Here is a 22,044-nt window from a genome sequence, read left to right on the forward strand (position 1 = left end):
GTTTTATTTACAGTATTGGAAATGATAGTTTATATTGCAAAGTACAGCAAATTTCTGCTGTTGATGTTAAACGATACTATAGGGCTGGGGTCGGCAACCCTAGGCACGCGTGCCACAGTTGGCACACGAAGGGTTAACTGATGGCACGACCATAGCTGGACTGGCCATCGGGCATACCGGGCATTTGCTCGGTGGCCCGGTGACTTTTTTTTTTTCCTTTGTAACAGTATAAATAATGAAAGGTGGTGGATTGGCCAGGTGCTGGCTGGTGTGTAAAATAACTCAGTTGTTTGGTGGTGGCTATGGCGGAGCTTCCACAGATTCAGTAAAATTAACAAGTGGTGGCGGCCAGCAGGTGGATGAGGGAAGGGGAGGCAGGAGAAGGAGAGACCCGAGGCAGCTGCCGGTCCGAGTGTCAGGTGAACTGAACTTCAGGTAAGAAGTTATGACCTGCAGTCTATCTGGGTCAGATATAAACTAAGTTTAGGTGGAGTTTATTTTCGTTGTGCTGACTTTTTACAGTCAGTTACAATAACTCGTACTGGGTACTAGCTAGCATGACAGAGTTTCTATACAGCTGGGTGGGTGCTATGATGTTACTGATAGTGAACTTTATTTTATTCATAAGGTTAGTTAGTAGAGTTGCCAACCGTCCCGTAAAAAACGGAATCGTCCCGCATTCAGAGAAATTATTACGCGTTTCGTGTTGAGCTGAGAAGGGACGCAGTTTGAGACACAAATGTGGATTTATTCTGTGGTTAGGCTGCATAGCTGCCTCTTCTTCATTCTCTCCCCTCTCTCTCCTTTTGCTACTTTAATCATGAAACTGATCAATGATCAGCTGATCGGCTTTTCTTTCTCGTTTGTTTATCGCCCACTTTGCGCCACAAAGAGGAAACCGCCGGATGTCGCGCTAAAAAACAGCAGCATGTTTAAGCTTGATCAGCTGTTGTTAGAATTTATTTAATATTAATTTCTAGTATCAGCTGATGTTTGCTGGAGCCACAGCTGTAAAAGCTGCTGGTCATGATATCGGTTTGTATATCTGGTGAGAGGGAAACATGAAGATGTAACCAGGAGATGTCCTTACTGAATCATCAGAGCTGAACAGGTGATGGAGAAACAGGTTTACCTTTTAGGTGACATGAATGAGTTGAAGGGAAGTTATGAACTGTTTCTGAGAGACAAATAACACCAAGATCCTTTTCTACGTAGCTGACAGCTGGTAACTGTGCAGGGGCGGGTAGGGCATTAACAGGGAAAGGGGGGCACTAAGAAATACTTTCTTATTCTCATTTAAAATGTCTGGCTGTTATTAAATAATTATCTGAAGCTTACAACCAAAGTTTTTATCAGACATAAAATGTATAGCAATCATACATATACCAACAAGATTGTACATCACTGTCACAACAGCATTTGTTTTCATTTAATGGCTTTAATACCTGGGGGGCCGGTCTCTAGTCTAAATGCCCGGGCCGATTTTTTGTCTCAGTCCAGGCCTGGGCACGACACGCAGTGAATTAATCTGAGAAGGTGCATTAAAAATATAAATGGCCGCACCAGCGATGCACATCGCAAATCAGCTCGCATAGACACATTAGTTGTACCTCTTCTTAATGACAGTATCTTAGCTAACAAACCCAACTACTAGATTCAACTTGTAATTGGCTAAAAATAACTTGGGACGTTGTTAGCTTTCCGCTAAGCACAGCATCAGCACCACGGAAATATATGGATAAATCCGTAGACTCGAGACACAATGCATTTTTGTGACTTTCAGGCGTATGGACCAATGTTTTATTTTCTGATCAAACCAGAAATCTTTAATGAGCAGCTAGATTTGACTCACATTAACTGGCTGAGTTAATGCCAGTTAATGCAACATTAAGGCAGCTGGAATCCATAGCTGTGCGTGTTCATGGAGCTTGCATTTTCACCTGCTGGACATCACTACCTGACAAGTTTAACTGTCTTCAGAACATTGCAGAGGCCTTATTGACAGTATTTGGCTCTACATGTCTGTGTGAGCAGATTTTTTCTCACATGAGTATCCTCAGGTAGCCGTCTGAATGCTGGACACTCGGAGACCTGTGTCTCTGAGTGGGAGACCAGATATCAGATTAACATGTGTGTCTCTGTATTAACAGACATGCCATATTGGCTTAGTTTATTTTTCTTATCATTGTTGTGAGGAGACCATAAATAGCATTTGTATTTTCTGTTGTACAGTTCATTTGCTGTTATGGAGTTCTTGTTATGGATTTGTTTCAAATAGCTGATAACTATTCGCTGATAGCTGCCAACATCTGCAAACAAATCTAATTCTATAAAGTGGTTCTTTATATTGTGTGTGACTTCTGAGGAAATTTTAAATGGCCATCAGAAAGGTTGCCTACCCCTGCACTAAACACATGGAACCACTAACAGAAAAATAAAACAAGAAGTCACTAACACAGAGACGAGGACTGAACACAAGAGAAGACAGAGGAGACAGGAAGGAAAGAGAGACTAACAAACCTGAAGAGTAGAGGTGCAAATAATAAAACAACAGGAAAACATATGATCAATCAAAGTGGTAATGAAATTCATGAACACAAGGAAACACAAAAAACTATTTTAAAAAAACCCCGACAAATATAATCCACTTTCAAAACTAAAAGAAATTATAAACCAACCAAAACTCCAAACTCTGTGTCATTGGCCCACACTGCTGTTGTGCCAGTACATTAAGTACCATAGATTAGCAGAGCTTTATTTGGATATCTACACATGCTCAATTTAGTATTTCTGAAAGCCTTTTGATGACAATTATAAATGTTGAGAAGGTCAGAACTGTGGTAAAACTTGTGTGCCCCAATGTGGGTACATGTGGTTAAAGGATCATTACTGTGGTACCAGCCTGTACTACAACTGAAGGTTCTGGGAAACTTTCAGTTGTACCACTTTACAGCAACTTTACCAAGCACCTAGACTGGATTGGTACGTATATAGTGCTTTTGTTACTCTAATTGAACACTGAGAGTTCTTTTTACCTTATCATCTACACATTCATAGAGTGCTTCAATTCTATGCCTAAGCATCTTGTTTAACATGTATAGACTAGCATAAATGCATCAGGGGCTATTCGGGGTATATTATCAGTTTGCAATATGAAAACTGGAAGAGACGGGATCAAAACACCAACCGTATGATTAACAGACAACCCACTGTACTTCTTGAGTCACACTCACCACAAACATGTATTGGAACTTGTTGAAATTGCACTAAATGCAAACCTTTACATAGCTTCTTTACATCAAAAATGAGTTATTATGCAATTGTTTTATTTCTCTACGCAGTAATTTGAGATATACTAAGAGAAGTACTAAAATAAAGCATAAATTCTATGATAAAAGCAGCACAAAGGAGCAGCAATGATATTAATAATCACATACAATAAAGCAACATTTTTTCTTTAGAGGTATAAGAGCTCAGTTACCTGTAGAGAGCACAAGGAGAGTGATGAACAGAACCATCATAGATATTTTTACTGATGGTTCTCAGTTTTCAAATACGCAAGTTGATCAATGTGTATATATACTTTGGTACAGATATTGCTAAGTGGAGGAACATCTGCAAGCAGTAGGGATGATAGGCAACTATAGCTTCTGATCTGTGTGGATGCGGCATCATCTTCCTTCCTTCCTGTGTTTTTAGTACCACAAACAACTTACTAGAGCTTTCTGAGAAACAACCTCTTGCACAAAATCCACAAACACCCAAATGTGTCTATGCAAGGGTCTCATGTTTTTTACATGAGTTTTTTTTTTCTGTGCTTTTGAGACTAAAATCAAATCATCAGTGGGATTTGATTTTCCTGGAAAAATTTAATAAATTGAATAAAATGAACAGTAAATTTTGGGGCGATAAATTGTTCAAAAATTTAGCAAACCAAAGGAAAATAAAAGCACCCAGTATTTGTTGTAACGGTTATTATTTTATGATAAAGTCCTATGGCCAGCCACTTTATTAAGTAAATCCTGGTCACTTAATTTGGCGCACCTGTGTGCATTCACCTGTGGCCACTCTATTAGGTACACCTACGGTCTTATAAAGTAGCCACTTTGCCACTCATGGCAACAGTTTGTGTGGTTAATAAAATGGCCCACCATGGATAGAGTATGCATATGGATAAATCAAACAAGCAAACACAAACTATCATATAAAACATTAGGGTTATTCTGTTTCCTTCTACCAAAACAACAAGAGTCAAATGAAGCCAGGCCAACAGTATTTGTATAATACTATTCAAACATGGCAAGAGTGTTTTACAGAGGGGTTGAAAGAGACACTAAACATATGTGAACATGTCATGATATAAAGCAAACACATACAATCATGATAAAAATGAATCTTGATAATATACGAACTGTAATAAAGTGAACAATAAGAGTTTTTCCAATGTTTACAGACGTCCAGTTTATTCTGGTGTACTTATGTCTGTGCTGTGCGGTATGCAGTTTTTACTGGCCTGCATTTCTTAGTTAACAGGATGCAGATGTATTTAGTGCCAGAAAATCTCAAAGTCCACCTCTGCTTCCGCCCCCTTCTCTGATTGGCTAATAGAAATGGCAAAAGTTAGGGGAGGAAGAAATCTCTGTCCTGCTGTAATTTTGGTGGAATGATTTTTTCTTCCTGTCTTTCTCTCCTTGTTTTGCAGACACCAGTAAGACAGTAAGATGGCCTCGGCACATGACAGAGCTGTACTGCAGGCTATATTCAACCCCACCACCCCCTTTGGAGACATTCCCGGCCTAAACCAAGAGGAGGAATTAATTGATGATGGTGAGCATGAGCTTCTGACTGGTGTGTCTCAACATATCATGTCACAGTATATTGAATTTATTTGAACACATTCCATTTCTGGGCTGCGAAAAACATGACATTGTAATCCAAACTGATTTCCGAGTGACATTTCTCTGTTTTCCTTTCCACGGTACCTGTCAATTGAGTTTGAGTCCTTTTTCAACCTGTTTATCTCCTCCTGCCAGACAGTGGCTTTGACAGAGAGTTGCTGAAGCAAGTGAAAGAGCTGGAGATGCGGGGTGTCTCAGCAGCAGAGACTGGGGATTTACAAACTGCGCTTCAGCTGTTCAGCCAGGCAATCCAGATTCTTCCTCAGCGAGCCTCTGCCTATAACAACCGGGCACAGGCCCTGCGACTGAAGGGGGACACAGCAGGTATGTGCAACAAATTCAATAATAACCCTTTCCAGAGATGCCATGGTGTGCCAACTTATCAGACTGCCGAGTCTAAGGCCAGCGTGAATACCGGAGCTTTGTCTAGCTGATGCACTTTGTCAACAGCGATGGTGCTCTGAGATAGTGTGGTGTTTGGTTGCTTTTACCTGCTGCCTGACATAAGAAGGGCAGGTTTGTAGGCAAAAACAACAGTCCTTGACTCACTAATGACTAGCATGTCACTAGCAACTGCAGATTTCTAAAAGAACGTCTATTCATCTGAAAGTCATTGTTATGTGTTGTTGAACCAGTAGAACAAGGATATTACTAATACATATAAAGCTTTTGAATGGATAATGCTCGGTTATGAGCAGTTTACTTGAGAATGACTTTTTGTTTTTTCCTCATTATTTGATTTCCACAGTACTTGAGAGAAAAGTAGTTCAAGCACATTTCAGCTGTGTTTATCAGAATGAATTTTTCAGTAGCCTGACCCAAAGCCAAAGCTGAGTATCTTAGAACATCATGGCCTAAAAAAAAAAATCAACTTTCCAGACATGTGTTTGGTTCACGGTGCTGTTCTCTTTGCAGGAGCCCTGGGGGATCTGGACCAAGCGATTGCTCTGAGCGGCAGCACTGGGCGTACTGCCTGCCAGGCGCTGGTGCAACGAGGCCTTTTACATAGACTAGCACGCCAGAATGATGAAGCCAGAGCAGATTTTGAAAAAGCAGCTGCACTTGGAAGTGAATTTGCTCGACAACAAGCTGTGGTCCTTAATCCATATGCTGCCCTGTGTAACAAAATGCTGTCAGAGGTGATCAACAAAATGCGCAACCCTGAAACATCTGACATGCAGTGATGTAAAACATTAGGTGTTCGTCTTCTCTGAAAGTCTGAAATCAATAAATTAACCTTTTTATGATGTTCTTTAAATTCTGTTCATTGTGCTGCTTTAAAAAAAGTCACGAATCCAGCTAAAAATCACATTTATTCACATATGCAGATCACACTTATTTCAAACTGAGTTGTTCTCATCACAAAGCAAGCACTGCTGTATTTTATTAAATATGACACATGCAGCATGTGATGTAATCTCCAGCATTAAAATGCCAAACCACACCATTTGATACAGATGGGATACTTAAGTTTTTATCCACTAGATGTCAGTCTTGTCATACTGAAACAGTCATCAGCGTTTCCCCTTCCTTGATTTTTCTTTCAAACATTGCCTTTCACCATAAGAATGAAATATGCTGGAACAAACAGCACTTGTCATCTCAGTCATGCCAAATGGTTCATCTAATATCATGAGGATGTTCCCCAGGCAAAACATGCCCAAATGCGAAAATTCGAAATGCAAAAAAGACTTTTAGCATTCACGTTTCTCTCCACACTACACTGCATGACAAGATCCATCTCAGAGAATTTTGCACACCAACGAGAAAAATGATCTGAGTAAATGCTTTAAAAAAAAAGGATGATTACATCACCAAGATATCCTGTTACACTAAATTATTCTTATTTCTAATATACGACAGATTGTCTTTCTGCAGGGCTTTAACACACTGCAGCTCTGATTTTATACAGCAGCTCTACATGCGGAGGCTTTTTCCACTTTTCAGATGAGTGCATACATGTTACGTCTCAGTGATTTCAAACAAGGCATAACTCGTGTTGTGGTCTGCCCACTGTGCTCTGAAACGTGAGCGTTATCTTTTATGCTTTAGTTTCCCATGTTTGTCTCTGACCTCTCCCAGGCAGGGTAAAGCCACCGGCTCAGTGCGATCTTCTCTCTGGTAGAAGGAGCAGGTTCCCAGGTGATTTGACATGGAAGGAGTATCGCTGAAGCTCCATCTGTCCACAGAGGAAAACTGAGAGCTGAATTTCCAAACCTGTAAAACACAGAGGCAGAATTGAAGGAGGTGTGGGAGGCTGTCATGGCATCTATCAACTGTTTTGCAGCTACAGTATACTGCGATGAGGAGGAATCTATTTTTAAATACCATGGAATCTAGATCGCATAATACTTTTATCACATGTTAGGGCATGGTGTTATTTCTGTTTTGATCCGTGACAAATGTATACAAATTATGCAATTCATCTGAGAGCAAATACCCAGCTGTTGCCTACACAGTCTTATTAACATCCTATGTTTCCATGAATGATCACATATCTGACTTGTTATGGTAGCACTCTGTTTACTGGCAGCAAAGTCTCAGGCCATTCCACATCACTGATGTCATCGGCATGCTCTTTGTCTCATGATCACTGCAGTACAGAGATAGTCAATGCAAAAATATACACACGTGCATTGATAGTGTTTTTTGCTTCATTACCTCCAGCAGGGGGGCTTTGATCACACGTTTGTTAGCAGGAAAACTACTTTGTGTAGCTAAAAAATTATGAAAGCAAGTACAACCAAATTGCAACTGAAAAATAGATGTCTTATCTATCCCACCTTCATTTTCGCTGCTCACCAACAACAAGTAATTTTTTTTTACCAGCATATTTAATTTGATCTTCAAAAAATCTGGAACATTATAGTTGTGTTCTCAGTCAAAAGATTTTAATTATTTCATTTTGTTATAACTCCCTAGCTGCCAAATTCAGGTATTTCTGTAAACTACCAAAATTCTTTAATAATAATGATAAGCAGGCATCTACAGAGCCTGAAAAAGTTCTGCACAGCTCAACGTTTGTCCTGAAGAGATGGTACTTTAATGAAACATGCATTTAAATTTCCACAGCTCAGTATTCATAAATCTGAACCACTTAAAATGTGAACCCTTTACTCAGTTCTAATAATTCCAGAGAGGATTTAGTTAATTTCCGGCTCCAGGACCAACAGGCATCCTTGTGGGGTAGTGGCCTGAGCCACCAAGCTAGCTAACTGTGTGACTTTAACCAGGGTTCAATTCTAGTTGTCGTAGGTGAACCTCTAATAATGCCCAATTACAATCGCCTTATTTTTCTTTATATGCTATGTAGTGCTTTTTTTTTTTTTTTTTTGTTTCTTCTGTTGCTGTTAATTAGCAAACCATTGCTTGGGCACCAACGTCAGGAAAGAAAACTAAATTTCATTTCCTTGTGGTTCCTGACCTTAGAAGAAGCTGATATTTTGCAAGGACACAGACAAAGGCAGTAAATCTCCAGGGTCTGATTCAGTGGGAACTCAATAACTGTTGCCAACACAACTGCGGCTCAGTTTGTAATATTGTTAGAGAGGACTATTGAGAGTCAGGAGTGTTTATAGTGCAGCTGCTGTCATACTGTATGAATGACTCAGATTTTCCAGTGAAAGTAAATAGAATGATGCCAGGTACTAAAGGGAAACTGATAGAGAAGTTTGACATGATGTAAATAAATAGAAATGGTAAAACAATATGGTGCACACACTTATCTGTGAATGCAATCAAATTTACAGGTCAGGGAATATAAAGTGACTATAACAAAAAAAAAAAAAAAAACACATTTGCAAAAGAAAACCAATATATCTAGATAAATAAGATTACTTGCTTTCTTTTGGCAAATCCAGGAACTTCCTTCACTGGAGTGTTTCTTTTTCTCCCACTTGAGGGAGACCATCCCTCTCTCCTGCAGCAATGTGGCACACACCTCTCTCAATAGATGGGAGACTTGGGACAACTGAGACAATGTAAAACTGTCAAGGTAACCAGCAATATGCTGAATGATCTCCAAAGGAAGGCTGCTTAGGGGATCCAGATTTTGTGCATCATTCCTTTTAGGACTGAAGGTTTTACCACCTGCACAGAGTGATGAATTGGCTTTTGGTTGGAGTACCAGAGTGCTGCCATCTTTGGAGAACTTAACTATTGCTTCCTGACCTGTTGGGTGAAACCTCATCTGGGTGAAAGTACAACCAAGGTATGCTAAAGGGCAACGCTGCTGAAACCAGCCATTTAGAGAGGCTTGTATGTCAGAATGCACGTTCTTGAAGTGAAAGCAGTATTCATCACGGCGAAAGTAGTGGCCACACATGTAGCTGAAGGCTGAACTTGTTTTGTTGTGTCTTCTAGTGACAGATTCTGCTTCGATGTATAAATAAAGACGACAAGGTTTACCTGCTATGACATCAGCTAAGGAAGCATCTTGCTTGAAGGGTGCAGAAGAAAAGATGTACGTTTGTGTTCCTATATCTGTGTAAAGACCATCTGTCGACACACTCTCTGAGATCGAATGTCCCTTCAGTTCTTTTTCCAGGGAGCACAGAAGTGTTGTGCTAACCTCTTCACACTTTGGAAGATCCTCAATTGAAATGCCCAGATCTGAAGTGTCAACACTCTGGTGTGTGGTTTGGGCCTTGCGCGAGGGGTCTTTCAAGTGATTGCGCTTTGCTCGATAGCTGGTAGGCACATTAAATGTTCGGACGCTTTTCACCTCAATGGGCTCCAGACTCCCATAGACAAAATCCTTTTCTCTTGGTGTGCAAGCAGCAAGTTGCCCAAAGTTAATCAGCATTACCCCATTGTGCACCAGATACATATTATAATCTGCAATGTTGACTTCTTTGCCTAAACGCTCAAGGACCCCATCTTGCCATGGTGCAAGGCCAGTGGCACCGTCCATGGTTCTGGCAGTTACAGGACATTCTCCACCCTGGTGTAATTCTTTCTGACTCTTTGATGATTCTTGGTCTTCCTTTTCTTTTCCTTTTTCTCCCTTATTCAGGTTTTTGATGGTTTGCTTGCATCCCTCCTTCTCCTTATTGAATATTTTCTCCCAGGAGCTATAATTTTGAATACTTGTCACATCTGTGCACTTTGCCAAAGTATCTCTCTCCTCTTGACTCAGTTCTTCGTCCAACTTTGCACTGCCATTTTCTGTATATTCACCACTGTCTACAGAACAGCAAGCATTATCTGCAGGACTGTTGATTCCAGCAGCAATGTTTTGCACGGCAGAATCCTCCAATATCAACTCGGGAAAAATGTTCTTCATTTTGATTGATTGAAACAGCTGCTCTTGGTCCCTATGAGCCATAGCAACATCAAGATTTTCCTCAGTGTTTACCACAGGGTTTTCAGAAACATTTCTATAAAAGGTCAGGTCACTTTCTGAAATAGGCCAGCGGTTCCACTCCTGAGAGCAACAGACCAAGCTGGCAGGACAGACCTCTAAGTGTTTGGCCAGCCTGTGGCGCAGCATGGTGAGAGGACAGCCATAATAAACATTAAGGCAAGGCACTATCTCATTTGGACAGAGAAGCTGGTGCTCTTCTTGCTTGCACATGTGGAGGCTTGCACCACAGTTTTTGTGACATTTCACGACTATACATGAAACAGAGGTCTGCGCAGGGACTTGACAGTGGACATTGTAACACTTGTCACAATGCTTATGATAGCCCACTGGCATCTTCATGCTTTTTACCTAATGAGAGAGATAACCCAGCACAGAAGGTAGTAACAGTAGTAAAATTTTCAAGTAGAGTAAGACTTAAACATTTCTGATAGTTTTAAAAAGTGAAAATTACTTTACATACCATTTTGGCTTAAGAACACAGCAGCGTGATCATCTAAGAACAAGTCAAACCAGAAACATGTTTACAGTCACATGCTGACCAAAAAACTGAAATTCACAGCTGATAAGTTGAATTATATGTTCAGGTTAAAAAGAAAAAAAAATATGAAAACCACAAATCTCAAAGTTTTTCTTTGAAAAAAGCAATAAGAGTGGAGACAATAAGAGAAATATTTCTCACCCTTTGTTCCTTTGTTCACTGGCACCTCTGAATAACCTCTGCACAGTGTCTGGATAATATAAATAGACACAACAAAGGGGCAGACAGGCCAGTGGGACGGGGCACCATTGTCGCACAGCCATTAAGAGCCAAGGTCAAGTTACAGTCTCTACCACTGCTTCACACTGAGAGGGTGGCAATCAAAGCAGGTCCTCACATTCTTAAAAAAAAGGTTACCCGGTGCTTAAAAACATAAACATTTCAACTTGTTTGATTTACTGAGTTTCCAACATTATAATGTTAAAACTTTATAATTCTATTCCCACTGATTGAACTTATTTGTTTTGATTTCCTTTCAAAATAACATATTCCATAACTGAATGAATAAATTACTTAATAAATATTTTTTTTATTTGATTTTATAGATCGGTGGCATCTAAAATACCAAATCAGTTTTTAGATTAATTAAAGTTTTTTTTTCAGTGATTATTTAATTAATCAAAATTTGAACAATGCAGTGTGTTGGGTTAGGTTAGGCTCATGTCATGTCTTCCACTAGGTGTCACTCATACACTTTCAGAAACTCTACCAATGTTTCGCCAGCCAATTCTTACTACATATTAGTTACATTTACAAAGAGAAGAGAACATACTGTGTAGAGTTTCCTGCCCCATCTCATCAGGAGGAGATAAAACAGGAAGCCAAGGCCGTCACTTAGGCACCGTAAGATAGAAAGAATATGGTTTAGGCTTTATGGCCCTGGGAAGAAGCTATAAGAGTAACTGTTAGATACTTCGAGATGTTGCCAGACACCCTCCTGTGCACATCTCCTGTCCGGACATTTGTAATGCTCAAAGAGTTGTATGGAATAATGAGAATCGTATGGAATAAAGAGATTGTTGATTGAGCATTTATACACCGAGTGTTGCTCTTCCTTCAGCCCAAAGATCAAAGAATTGGGGTATTTAACACTATACAAATCTTATTGATGTTTTTCGAGGCTTTTTGAACTGGAAACTGATGCAGTTGTGGGAAACATGGTTCTGTCGGGAATTATCTTCATCAAACAAAGCACTGGTTTAATAAATCAAGACTAATCCACTCTAAAAGTCTAGTAAGCAGTAGATCCAAATAGTGCATATTTGAAAATGTTTACATTGTTTCTCCCCCATTCTCTTTCAGAAATACTGTGCTATGGTACAAATTGGGAGACATTAAACTTGTTAACTAACTCTAACTAATTACACTCATTCAAAATGAGACTGGTGGAACTACCCTTTTTTATTTAACAGCACCATCCTATAAACATCTACTGACACCTGTTTTCCACCCTATGTTAAATGTGCTGTAGACTGAATTTCACAACTGGCATCTGGAAGTTTGGAAGTTTATTTTTTCTTTTCACCTGGCACAGATTACAATGCAGAGCTTATCAGAGGCAGCTGGTTCACTCTCTATAGGCTCTGCAATCAGCATACATTACATCGAGCAAGAGACAGAAAGAAAAAGAGAGAAAGAAAGCCTACTCTAAGTAAAATTACTTTTTGCAACAGAACAGCAGCACAGCTGAGACTGGAGTTAGATTAGTTGATTAATGTCTGAAAATTGCTTCCAGTTGAGTTCAGAAATGATTTATCAGCTTTGTAAAATTGCTTCAAAATTTACTAAAACTCTTTTAAATAAAATTCAATCAAATTAAAACTTTGATCGTTGCATTGTTCCCCAGCATTTAGAGTAAGAAAATGCTTTTTATTTTGTCTCTGCACATTGCTGGTGATGTGATTTTCTGTGCTGCACCGTGGAACGACCAGAAACTGTAATTCGAAGGTTAAAAAAATAATTTGCATCATCCAGTCTGTGTTTTCAGTCACATCTGTGTTTTTAAAAACAAGCACCAGGTTTAGATTTTTTGATTTCTGGCATAAAGTTGGTGGAAAAAATAATAAATCAACACCTTCCTCATAAGTGTTTATTTAATATATGCCTGAAGCCAGCAGCTGGTTATGGTAATTTAGCATAAAGACTGAAATAGAAAGACTGGCTCTGTCACAATATCTAGCTATTGGCACCTGCAATTTTCAATAATTGCCACACTCTCTTCACTATCTTGTTCTTAGTTGAATAAGACAGTATAAATGTAGCTTTCATTGCATTTTCAAATGAGAGGTACAGTGCTGTAAAAAGTGTTTTTCCCTTCTTGATTTTGTAGGTTTTTTTGCACAGATTTTCACACATGTGTAAGATAAATGAATTTTAATTTTAGACAAAGATAACCTGAGTAAATGACAGTGATTTCATATATTAACTGAAAGACACCCAAACCTACCTGGACCCAGGTGAAAAAGTAATTGCCCTTAAATCTAATAACTAGTTGGGCATCCAGACTTTGACTAGACCACTAATTAACACTTTTTCAAGGCATTGTAGTGTTTTTGTTTGTTTGTTTCATTTTTTGTTTTGTTTGTTAGTTTTTAAAGTTTTTATGTGACCGGGTGACCAATGAGAAAATTAAAAACAACATCCCAATCATGTTTTCAAAAAATGTAATTTTCATACTCAAACTATTCAGTGTCTCTTCTTTACTAATGGATGTGGTCATTGTCAAAGATTTCCAATGACGCAGCTGGAAGGCAGCTGTAGAATGGGCCCAGTCAACATAATTATCAAATTTGCATTACATGGCATGCATATGTATTCACTACGTTTAATATTGGAAGTATTTTAAAAATGTCACTATATGTTTAAGTCATGGTTCTACCTTGTGAACCAAAGCCTAATTTATGCAGTTAAGTTTTTCTTATGAACTGAATTTTAGCTCCACATGCTAAGTCAATTTGAACTGTGCTGATTAAAAGTTTTCTGAAAAGTTTTGATAGTGTTTGGCATACCAGGTAAGTGTATTACTTGTACTTCCTAACTGTGCTGTCATTTATGGAAAATGAGCACAAACCGCACAAACTATGTCACAGTTGGATGTTTGACATGCAGCACAGCACTATAAATTTAGTTAACCAAGCCAAGCAAAAAACAAAACAAAACATGGTGCTTCAAAGTAGAAGAAGGAGAGAAGACAAAACGATGAGAATATTCCCAGGTCTTTGGGCCTCAACAGCATTGTCAATACTTTGTTCAGTAAGAAATGTTGAAAAATATACACTAATGTGTGTGTGTGTGTGTGTGTGTGTGTGTGTGTGTGTGTGTGTGTGTGTGTGTGTGTGTGTCTGTCTGTCTGTCTGTCTGTCTGTCTCTGTCTGTGTGTGTGTGTGTCTCTGTCTGTGTGTGATTACATTAAGATAAGATGGGTCCTAAATATTCAGGTCCCATCTTATCTTAATGACCTTGTAGTATCACCCCATTGGAGCTCTTCGCTCTCGCACTGCAGGCTTACTTGTTGTTCCTAGAGTATTGAAATGTAGAACGGGAGGGAGAGCCATCAGTTTTCAGCCCCCTCTTCTATGGAACCAGCTTCCAGTTTGGATTTGGGAGACAGACACTATCTCTACTTTTAAGATTAGGCTTAAAACATTACTTTTTGCTATAAGCATATAGGGCTGGATCAGGTGACCCTGAATCCTCCCTTAGTTATGCTGTAATAGACGTAGGCTGCCGGGGGATTCCCATGATGCACTGAGTTTTCCTTTCCAGTCACCTTTCTCACTCACTATGTGTTAATAGACCTCTCTGCATTGAATCATACATGTTATTAATCTCTGTCTCTCTTCCACAGCATGTCTTTCATCCCGTCCTCCTTCTCTCTCTCCAAACGGTTGCAGCAGATGGCCCCGCCCCTCCCTGAGCCTGGTTCTGCCGGAGGTTTCTTCCTGTTAAAAGGGAGTTTTTCCTTCCCACTGTCGCCAAAGTGCTTGCTCATAGGGGGTCATATGATTGTTGCATTTTTCTCTGTATGAATTATTTTTGGGTCTACCTTACAATATAAAGTGCCATGAGGCCACTGTTGTTGTGATTTTCGGCGCTATATAAATAAAATTGAATTGAATTGAACGTTTAGACATCTTTGTGAGGACAGAAAATTGGCACATCACTATACTTGAATTTGAAGGCATTTTTGAGGCTCAATATCTGGTTTTAGTGTCAGGGTTACAATTAGGTTATGGTTAGGTTTAGGCTAAGGGATAGGGCTGGGCTTTCATTTTCGATGGTGTACGGCAAGCAGCGTGGGAAAGCATTATGTCAATTAGATGTCTGATTAAGATATGAAAACAAGTGTGTGTGTTTGAGTGATATATCTAGAAGCTAGTTCTCTGGAAATAATTGTTGAATAAGTAATTTTGTAAATGAGTGTGCTTGTTTGGCACGGTGACCCATCCAGTCTGTCTGTGAGGATCTGTTGTTAATGGGAGTCTCTCTTCTGTTCCATGCTTATAGGCTTTACAGTTGTCTTCATATTACTTTAGTTACACTAAATCTGTTTTGGGCTTGTGGTAGACAAGTTGAACCATGTTTATAGCATAAGCTTTAATAAATGTGTCCATTACCCAACTCCTGTATGTTGTCCATCATGCAGATGAAAAGCTGTACTGATGATACTGATATTGCTTTGTGATCTTATTTTTGCACTCACACAATGTGTATGAAAGAGAGATCGAGCAAGTAAGTGAGTTAGTAAGTAAGAGAGAGGGGGTGAGAAGATGATAAGAGTGGCTGCCCAACACTCCCACTAGATCGCCTCAACGTAGAGATCAGGGATTCAGGAATGTCTAAGGATTTCCTCTGTTCAGTTGAAATATAGATGCCACTCAATAATATGCATAAATAAATATTTTTCTTATTAACTAAAAGTTTCACTAAAAGTTTTCAAAGCAACAAAATGTTTAACAGAACACTGAACTCCCATTTAATGAAACTCAACTGAATACTCAGCTTGAGCTCTTATGCAACCGGGCAGCTCAAGAAGAAGATAATTGCCGCTTGTTCATTTTCTGTGGCATGGATTTGAACAATTCTGAGGCTGTGAGGTTAATGATTCATGGAAGCTCCATGTCATTTAACTCTAATTTAATGTTCTGAAATGTGACTGGACAGGTTTAAATGTTGAAAGAAAAAAAAGTCAAACTTGATTAATATTGAAGACATTCAAAATCTGACAGCACACAGCAGGACTGCTGGAAATATCACAGGTTTCATGTTTTAAAATGAACGTTTGCTTGTTTTCACCAGCACATAAAACAGTGCAAACTTCTACTCTCTGTAGAACTTCCTATAAATCTCATCCATTTTTTGGACATTTTCACTTTTATTACCATTCTTCTTAAAGAATGACTCTATTCCGGGACCTCCATCTAGTTTATTATACCTGGTAAAACTAAGCCTAAACAACTGGGAATGCAGAAAGATAAATGTATTACTGTTGAAATTTCAAAGGCTCGGGAAAATGTGTTGGTACTGTGATTGTTACAAAGCGTGGCCTGGCATAAATAAGCTCTATGCTTTTTTGAAAATCAACAAAAGTGAAAACATGAGGTCTGTATTTAACTGTATTTTAACTTTTAGGCTGATAAACCAAAGACTTTTTGCAGTGTCTGGAACTTACGGAATGATTCGATTTCTCTTATGAATCTCACAAATTAGTTAAAGAGTGAATAAATTTCGTTTATTCTGTGATTCAGCGCTGAAGGAACATTCAAACTCCACAAAGAAGGCACTTCTGTCTTTGAGGTGGTAGTGCTAACCACTACATTACAGTGCTGCATTACATTGCTTATATGAACAGATTTTTAGGTACACCTCAAATCATGTGTAAAATGCTATTTGAGATAAACTGCATTCATCACATGTGATAAAAACCTCTCATACTGTTTTGTAAGCACTTGTTCCCCTTCTGTGCCTGTATCATATTATTTATACATATATACATACATATATACATACATACATATAGCTATGCTTTTTTTCGATTCAAAAAGGTCTATTCAACTCATTAAACCATCTCCATCATTATAATGTACTATAGTCTTTTTAACCTGGCACTGCAAATTAGCGTGCAGCTGGAGGATACATTTAATAGTATATGCCTTTGGGTGTGTATTATACTACGAAGCCCTTCTGGACGACATATTGTAGCATATGGTCATCCCAAAATAGAAGAGAAAATGTCTATACTCAACTTCACACCTAGTTTTTACTTTCTCATTATACAGCCCCCCTACTCCCTTCCCACTTAATTAAGAAGGTGTCATACACATTTTCTTTTAAATCCCTCTCCAGTTCAGCTCTCCAGCCTCTTGTCGGATCTGACTGAGTAACGAGATGGTTTGCTAACCCTGACCAATGAACATGCAAATGTTTATAGCCATATCAATTTAGCTTCCGGCCTTTCTGCACCCAATATTCTGCTTTTAATTACGAAGACTAATTAAAAGTACCTTGTAATGAAGTCTGTGTAGGTTCCCCCCGGGGCAGGGTACTTTGTGTCATTTTGCATCATTAATGCAGAATAGGCTGAAGAATGACGAATTTTTAAAAGTTGTAAATGAGACATTTTACTCCACTTGTTCTCCTAATGTCTGGAGCTAATAACTGCAAAGAGAGGGAGGACACAGTGTAGAAGAAGTTTTCAGTACCAAGTCATTTCATGCCCAACATACAGCAATAATAAATGACAGATCATATACAGTAAAATTCATGAAATAAGTAAAACAGTTGTTGTAGACAAGTTAAATAATAAAGTTCACTGAAGCCATTTATCACTTTGTCTCTTCCACAGATCTAAAGTTTTCACACTATTGTTGGTAAAATGACACACGGGGGGGTGTCTTTGTTTGGCTTGTGTGTGTGTGTGTTACATCAAGTGACAATATGACAGAGGAACAGTTTGCGCTTGCATGATTGACTTAATGCAGATGGAACAACTTATGTAGCTATGATGCATATCAGCATCATAGCTATTGAACAGTTATTGTTGGGTCCATTGAGGTGATTTACCATGCATTAATTGATTTCTTGGGCCATATATCTGATTGTATTTCCTTAAAACATTTTAATGGGTGATTGTAATTTTGTGATTCCATCCAACTAATAGCCCATTCCAACTGAACACATCATTTATCATATGAAATTGTGGGCAAATTAAAAACTACTCCAAGCCAGAAATGTCCATATGTAAAAATCTAGGATTCACCCTCTTTGGAATTGAAATGGCATTTCAATGACCCTTGAGGTCAATAAAACGATGAATAGCCAATTAACTTGTGTGAAGTGTAGCATCAGCAATTTTGCATTTAATGTGCATTCCCCATTCTGTGTATATTTTTCTATACTTGCATTGCCATTAAACTGAAAGCACAACAGCTGAACTGTTTTTAAATATGCTGTTTGAATAAAAGTGCTTTGACATGATCTATCTAGCCCTGAGCTGCTCTCCAAAGCTGCATTTAAGTTAAATGGTAAATAGCCTATATTTGTATAGCGCTTTACTCAGTCCCTAAGGAACCTATACCGCTTTACACCACATTCAGTCATTCACACATTGGTGATGGCAAGCTACATTGTAGCCACAGCTGCCCTGGGGCGCACTGACAGAGTCGAGGCTGCCGGACACTGGCGCCACCGGGCCCTCTGACCACCACCAGAAGGCAATGGGTAAAGGCAATGGTCTTGCCCAAGGACACAACGACCAAGACTGTCAAAGCCGGGGCTCAAACCAGCAACCTTCCGATTACAAGACGACCTGCCAACTCTTGAGCCACGATCGCCCATAGTTAACTTAATTACATGTGTACCTTTAGGTTTTGGGGAAGACTTGTGTAGGGTTGATGATAGCAAATTTGCTGCAATACCACAATGAGCTAACTGTGGTGAAAAGTTCCCATAGAACTGAATGTGATTATATTTATTTATATTCAGCTAAATGATGATCAACATGTTGAAGCTATTATTAAAACAAAAATCATCTTAAAACACAATCACAAAATGAACTGATGCGTAATGGTGGTTCTGAGTGAAAGAGCCTCTGACGGTTGCTGCTGTTTGTGAAAGTATCAAATAATTTTCACTTATCGCCTCCCCATTTCTGCTGTTTGTTTGCACTGAATAATTTCATCTGTGATCCATAGGAAAAAAAAAACCACACAAGACAATGTCACGCTATAGACAGTGATAAAGATAATTTCTTGTCAGGTGCAGGTAGAACAGTCTCTGTGTGTTTCAGCTGCTGTGGGGCTGAGTGATAAGCAGCAGACACTGATAAGAGACCTCAACAGACTCACAGGATGTGACTCCCACTGCTAACCTTTTACTTTTCCAACAAGTTTAGTAATGCACTGCAATAGTGTGTTTAAATACACATGTTTCAATTGCAATTATTCTAAAAGCAAGGAAGCTAAGTACTATGAGCGTGCAGCATTTTTCTGTGACCGCTGTGCTTTTAAAACAGCAGTTGGGCATATTTACATAGATGTTTGTGTTCTTTTGTCTTCTGCTAACAACTCCAATGTACAACATGCAAATTGGGTTTTTTTTTAGATAACAGCAAAAGTTATTACTGGGAAATTACACCTGTGTGTCATAAAGTGCATTCTGAATCCTGGAAAATCCAGCTTTCAAAGCTATTTTATATCATGCTTTCATAATTTTAAGGTGTTCATTTCATCTAATGTTTACACATGTGCCTATAGTTCCTCTATAACCAAGACAGGATTAGGAATTAATGCAAAAAGAAAGCAGCAGACACAGACGGATTGATTGAGAAGGAGTTCTTTAAACAAATGTAATGAAAAGACTAATGATATTGATTCAATACAAATACAGCACTAATAGCTCCATTGGAGCTCCTCTAAATTAGAAAAACTGATGGACAGCTACAGCTTAGTGTGTCTTTTCTTTGTCTACACTTCTATTCACAGGTAGAGTCACTGTATGAAAACGTACTCTGCGCCTCTGAATTTTGTACTCATTCAATCAATGAAATCTTGACCTATAAAACATGGATCATACATCATGGGGGGGAGGTTCACAAGTTTACGTGCAAAAACTGGGAAACACCTCGAGCACACAAACAATCACCTCTTTTCACCCCAAAAAGCCCACACTCAGTAGATAGTCCATGAAGCCACATGGATCAGAAATGTATGAAATACCCTGCTGTGCTCATCTCCAATTACTGCCATCGATGTTTACCCCCGATTTGGCCCAGACTCTCACAGCATGCCCTGTTGGTCTCAGTCTCCTACAACTGCTGCCTGCAGCTCCTCTCCAAACGGGGGCGTGACTCAGCTACACAACTCCGGGGGAAATGCCACTCTCATGCTCCATTAGTCTCTGCGTCCCCAGTGGATGAAGAAAAATGTATTCACTGCTGGGATATTGCTGCCACAGACATCTAAATAGCAACCATTCGTCCTTTCTGCTGTATCCTCAACGCATGGAATGACCTCATAAATGGAAGCATACTTGTGGACAAATCAGTAGAGGAGAAACTAAGTTTATAATCACAGCATGCGAAGATCAGGAGGTTGACAGCAATTATTTTACCCTGAAATTGCGCTACAAGATGAATATGGGTTATTTTCATGCAAAAATGAGCAACTGAAAAGAAGTTGAAGCTGAAAAGAATTTTGTGAGCATCCAGCTGACTATACAACAAAGCAGCACAGTGACCTTCAGACAAGGTTTTTCAAAGGTTTGCTGCAGGAGGATAATGATGGCTTTAGGTATCAGCACATATGTACATCTACAAGTCACCATGGTTTTTTTTCCATTTGGAAATCATGATTTTGTGAATGTTTGTCAGTCAGCCAGCCCTGTAGCTCTAAATGGGAGGAATCACGAAGCAAATGCTCAGGTCACTGCTGCAGTATTGATTACCAATGGAAGATGTCTGATTCTCTTTCTCAAGTCTCACTCTTTACCCTGCCACAAACACTCAGGCACACAGAGGCGCACAACTAAATTATACTTTGCTGTTAGTCTGAACTCATTTGCAGTCAAACTACATGCTGGAAATGTTTATGCACAAGCTGTACAACTTACCAAGCAAACAGCACATACTGTACATGGTGTTTGCTTCAAAACCAATTTCCAATTTACAGTTGAAGTGTTGTGCTGTGGGTGTTTGTCGAACATACAGTATCATTCATTTAGCAGACATTAAATCTGAAAGCTTGGTGGGGTGTTTATTGAAGTCCTGACCCCGTCCTCCGCTCATTAAATTGATTCATGGATTCAATAAGTGGGGCACGGGCAGCAGGTGCGCATGTCGGTGCACACACAAGGCTCATAGGCATCCATCACACTGATCAGGTATCTTCAGCTTCTTCGCCATGCAGCACTCTCACACAACCCCTGCAGATGTTGCTGGCTCACAGCCCAGTCACACCACAGGCTAAAGTGTCTACTGTGGCCTACACATACACATTCTTAAAAAAGCTAATAGAGATACAAGAAGATGCAAAAACACGCCCAGAGGAAACAGGTGCGGACGTCTTTATTCTCCAAAACGTTGTGCTTGATGAAAATAGCTGTGTCATTCAGGTCAAATGCCAAATGAAGTTAAATTGTCTTCTGGAAAAAGATCATTCACGCTTCACTGGACATTTAGAGCCTGATTCTAATCCGCACATCTAAAAATAGACGCACATCTTTAAACTCCACCTCAGTGATGCTGGAGATTTTTTGAGGTTTGGTGAAACTATCACATCATCTACGGTTTTGAGGAAAAACAAACAGCCTGAGGTTAAACGCCATCTGATTTTGTCATGGGTAATGTATCTGAACTTGCAAAACTGTGTTATTTTACCTCACTATAACAAACATCTGACTCAATTATACTCTGAAATGGGATAAAAGACTAAGCTAGACAAGATCTTTAGGAATAGTTTATTATTTGACCAATGATAATGATAAAGTGAACATGAATAGATAGCGGGTGAATCTCTCTCTTGCTTAAGAAAGCCTTTGAACTGACGTGTGAATTAATAGTAGGACCATCAAACCCATTTATGACCTTTAGATTCCTTTTAACTAGTTTCAAGTTTTGATGAGCAAAGGGTGAGAAAGAACAAAGAAACCCTTGCATGTTTCCTGAGAACACACGCTGGACAGGGAGTGTTCTTGTGTGTTTGAGAGAGGAAACTGGGACACACTTTGCTCTATACAAAAAAAATTCA

General features: G+C 39.2%; 2 protein-coding genes across 2 annotated transcripts; one reads left to right on the top strand and one right to left on the bottom strand.

Annotated features, from left to right (window-relative positions):
* Nucleotides 1–4,648: 4,648 nt before the first annotated feature.
* Nucleotides 4,649–6,156, top strand: ttc36 (tetratricopeptide repeat domain 36). The gene is made up of 3 exons (XM_082502171.1): nt 4,649–4,827; nt 5,034–5,222; nt 5,814–6,156. Exons 1-3 carry the CDS (start codon nt 4,722–4,724, stop codon nt 6,080–6,082), a joined length of 564 nt encoding a protein of 187 aa, XP_082358297.1. The 5' UTR covers nt 4,649–4,721; the 3' UTR covers nt 6,083–6,156.
* Nucleotides 6,157–6,192: 36 nt separating this feature from the next.
* LOC309687312 (F-box only protein 40) lies at nt 6,193–10,959 on the bottom strand. The gene is made up of 4 exons (XM_082502170.1): nt 10,943–10,959; nt 10,724–10,756; nt 8,740–10,611; nt 6,193–7,115 (listed from the first exon to the last, which is right to left on the bottom strand). Exons 2-4 carry the CDS (start codon nt 10,724–10,726, stop codon nt 6,933–6,935), a joined length of 2,058 nt encoding a protein of 685 aa, XP_082358296.1. The 5' UTR covers nt 10,727–10,756; nt 10,943–10,959; the 3' UTR covers nt 6,193–6,932.
* Between the last annotated feature and the right edge of the window lie 11,085 nt (nt 10,960–22,044).

The sequence above is a fragment of the Aulonocara stuartgranti genome (assembly GCF_965226115.1).
Source record: "Aulonocara stuartgranti genome assembly, chromosome: 14".
In the NCBI taxonomy this organism is placed as follows: domain Eukaryota; kingdom Metazoa; phylum Chordata; class Actinopteri; order Cichliformes; family Cichlidae; genus Aulonocara; species Aulonocara stuartgranti.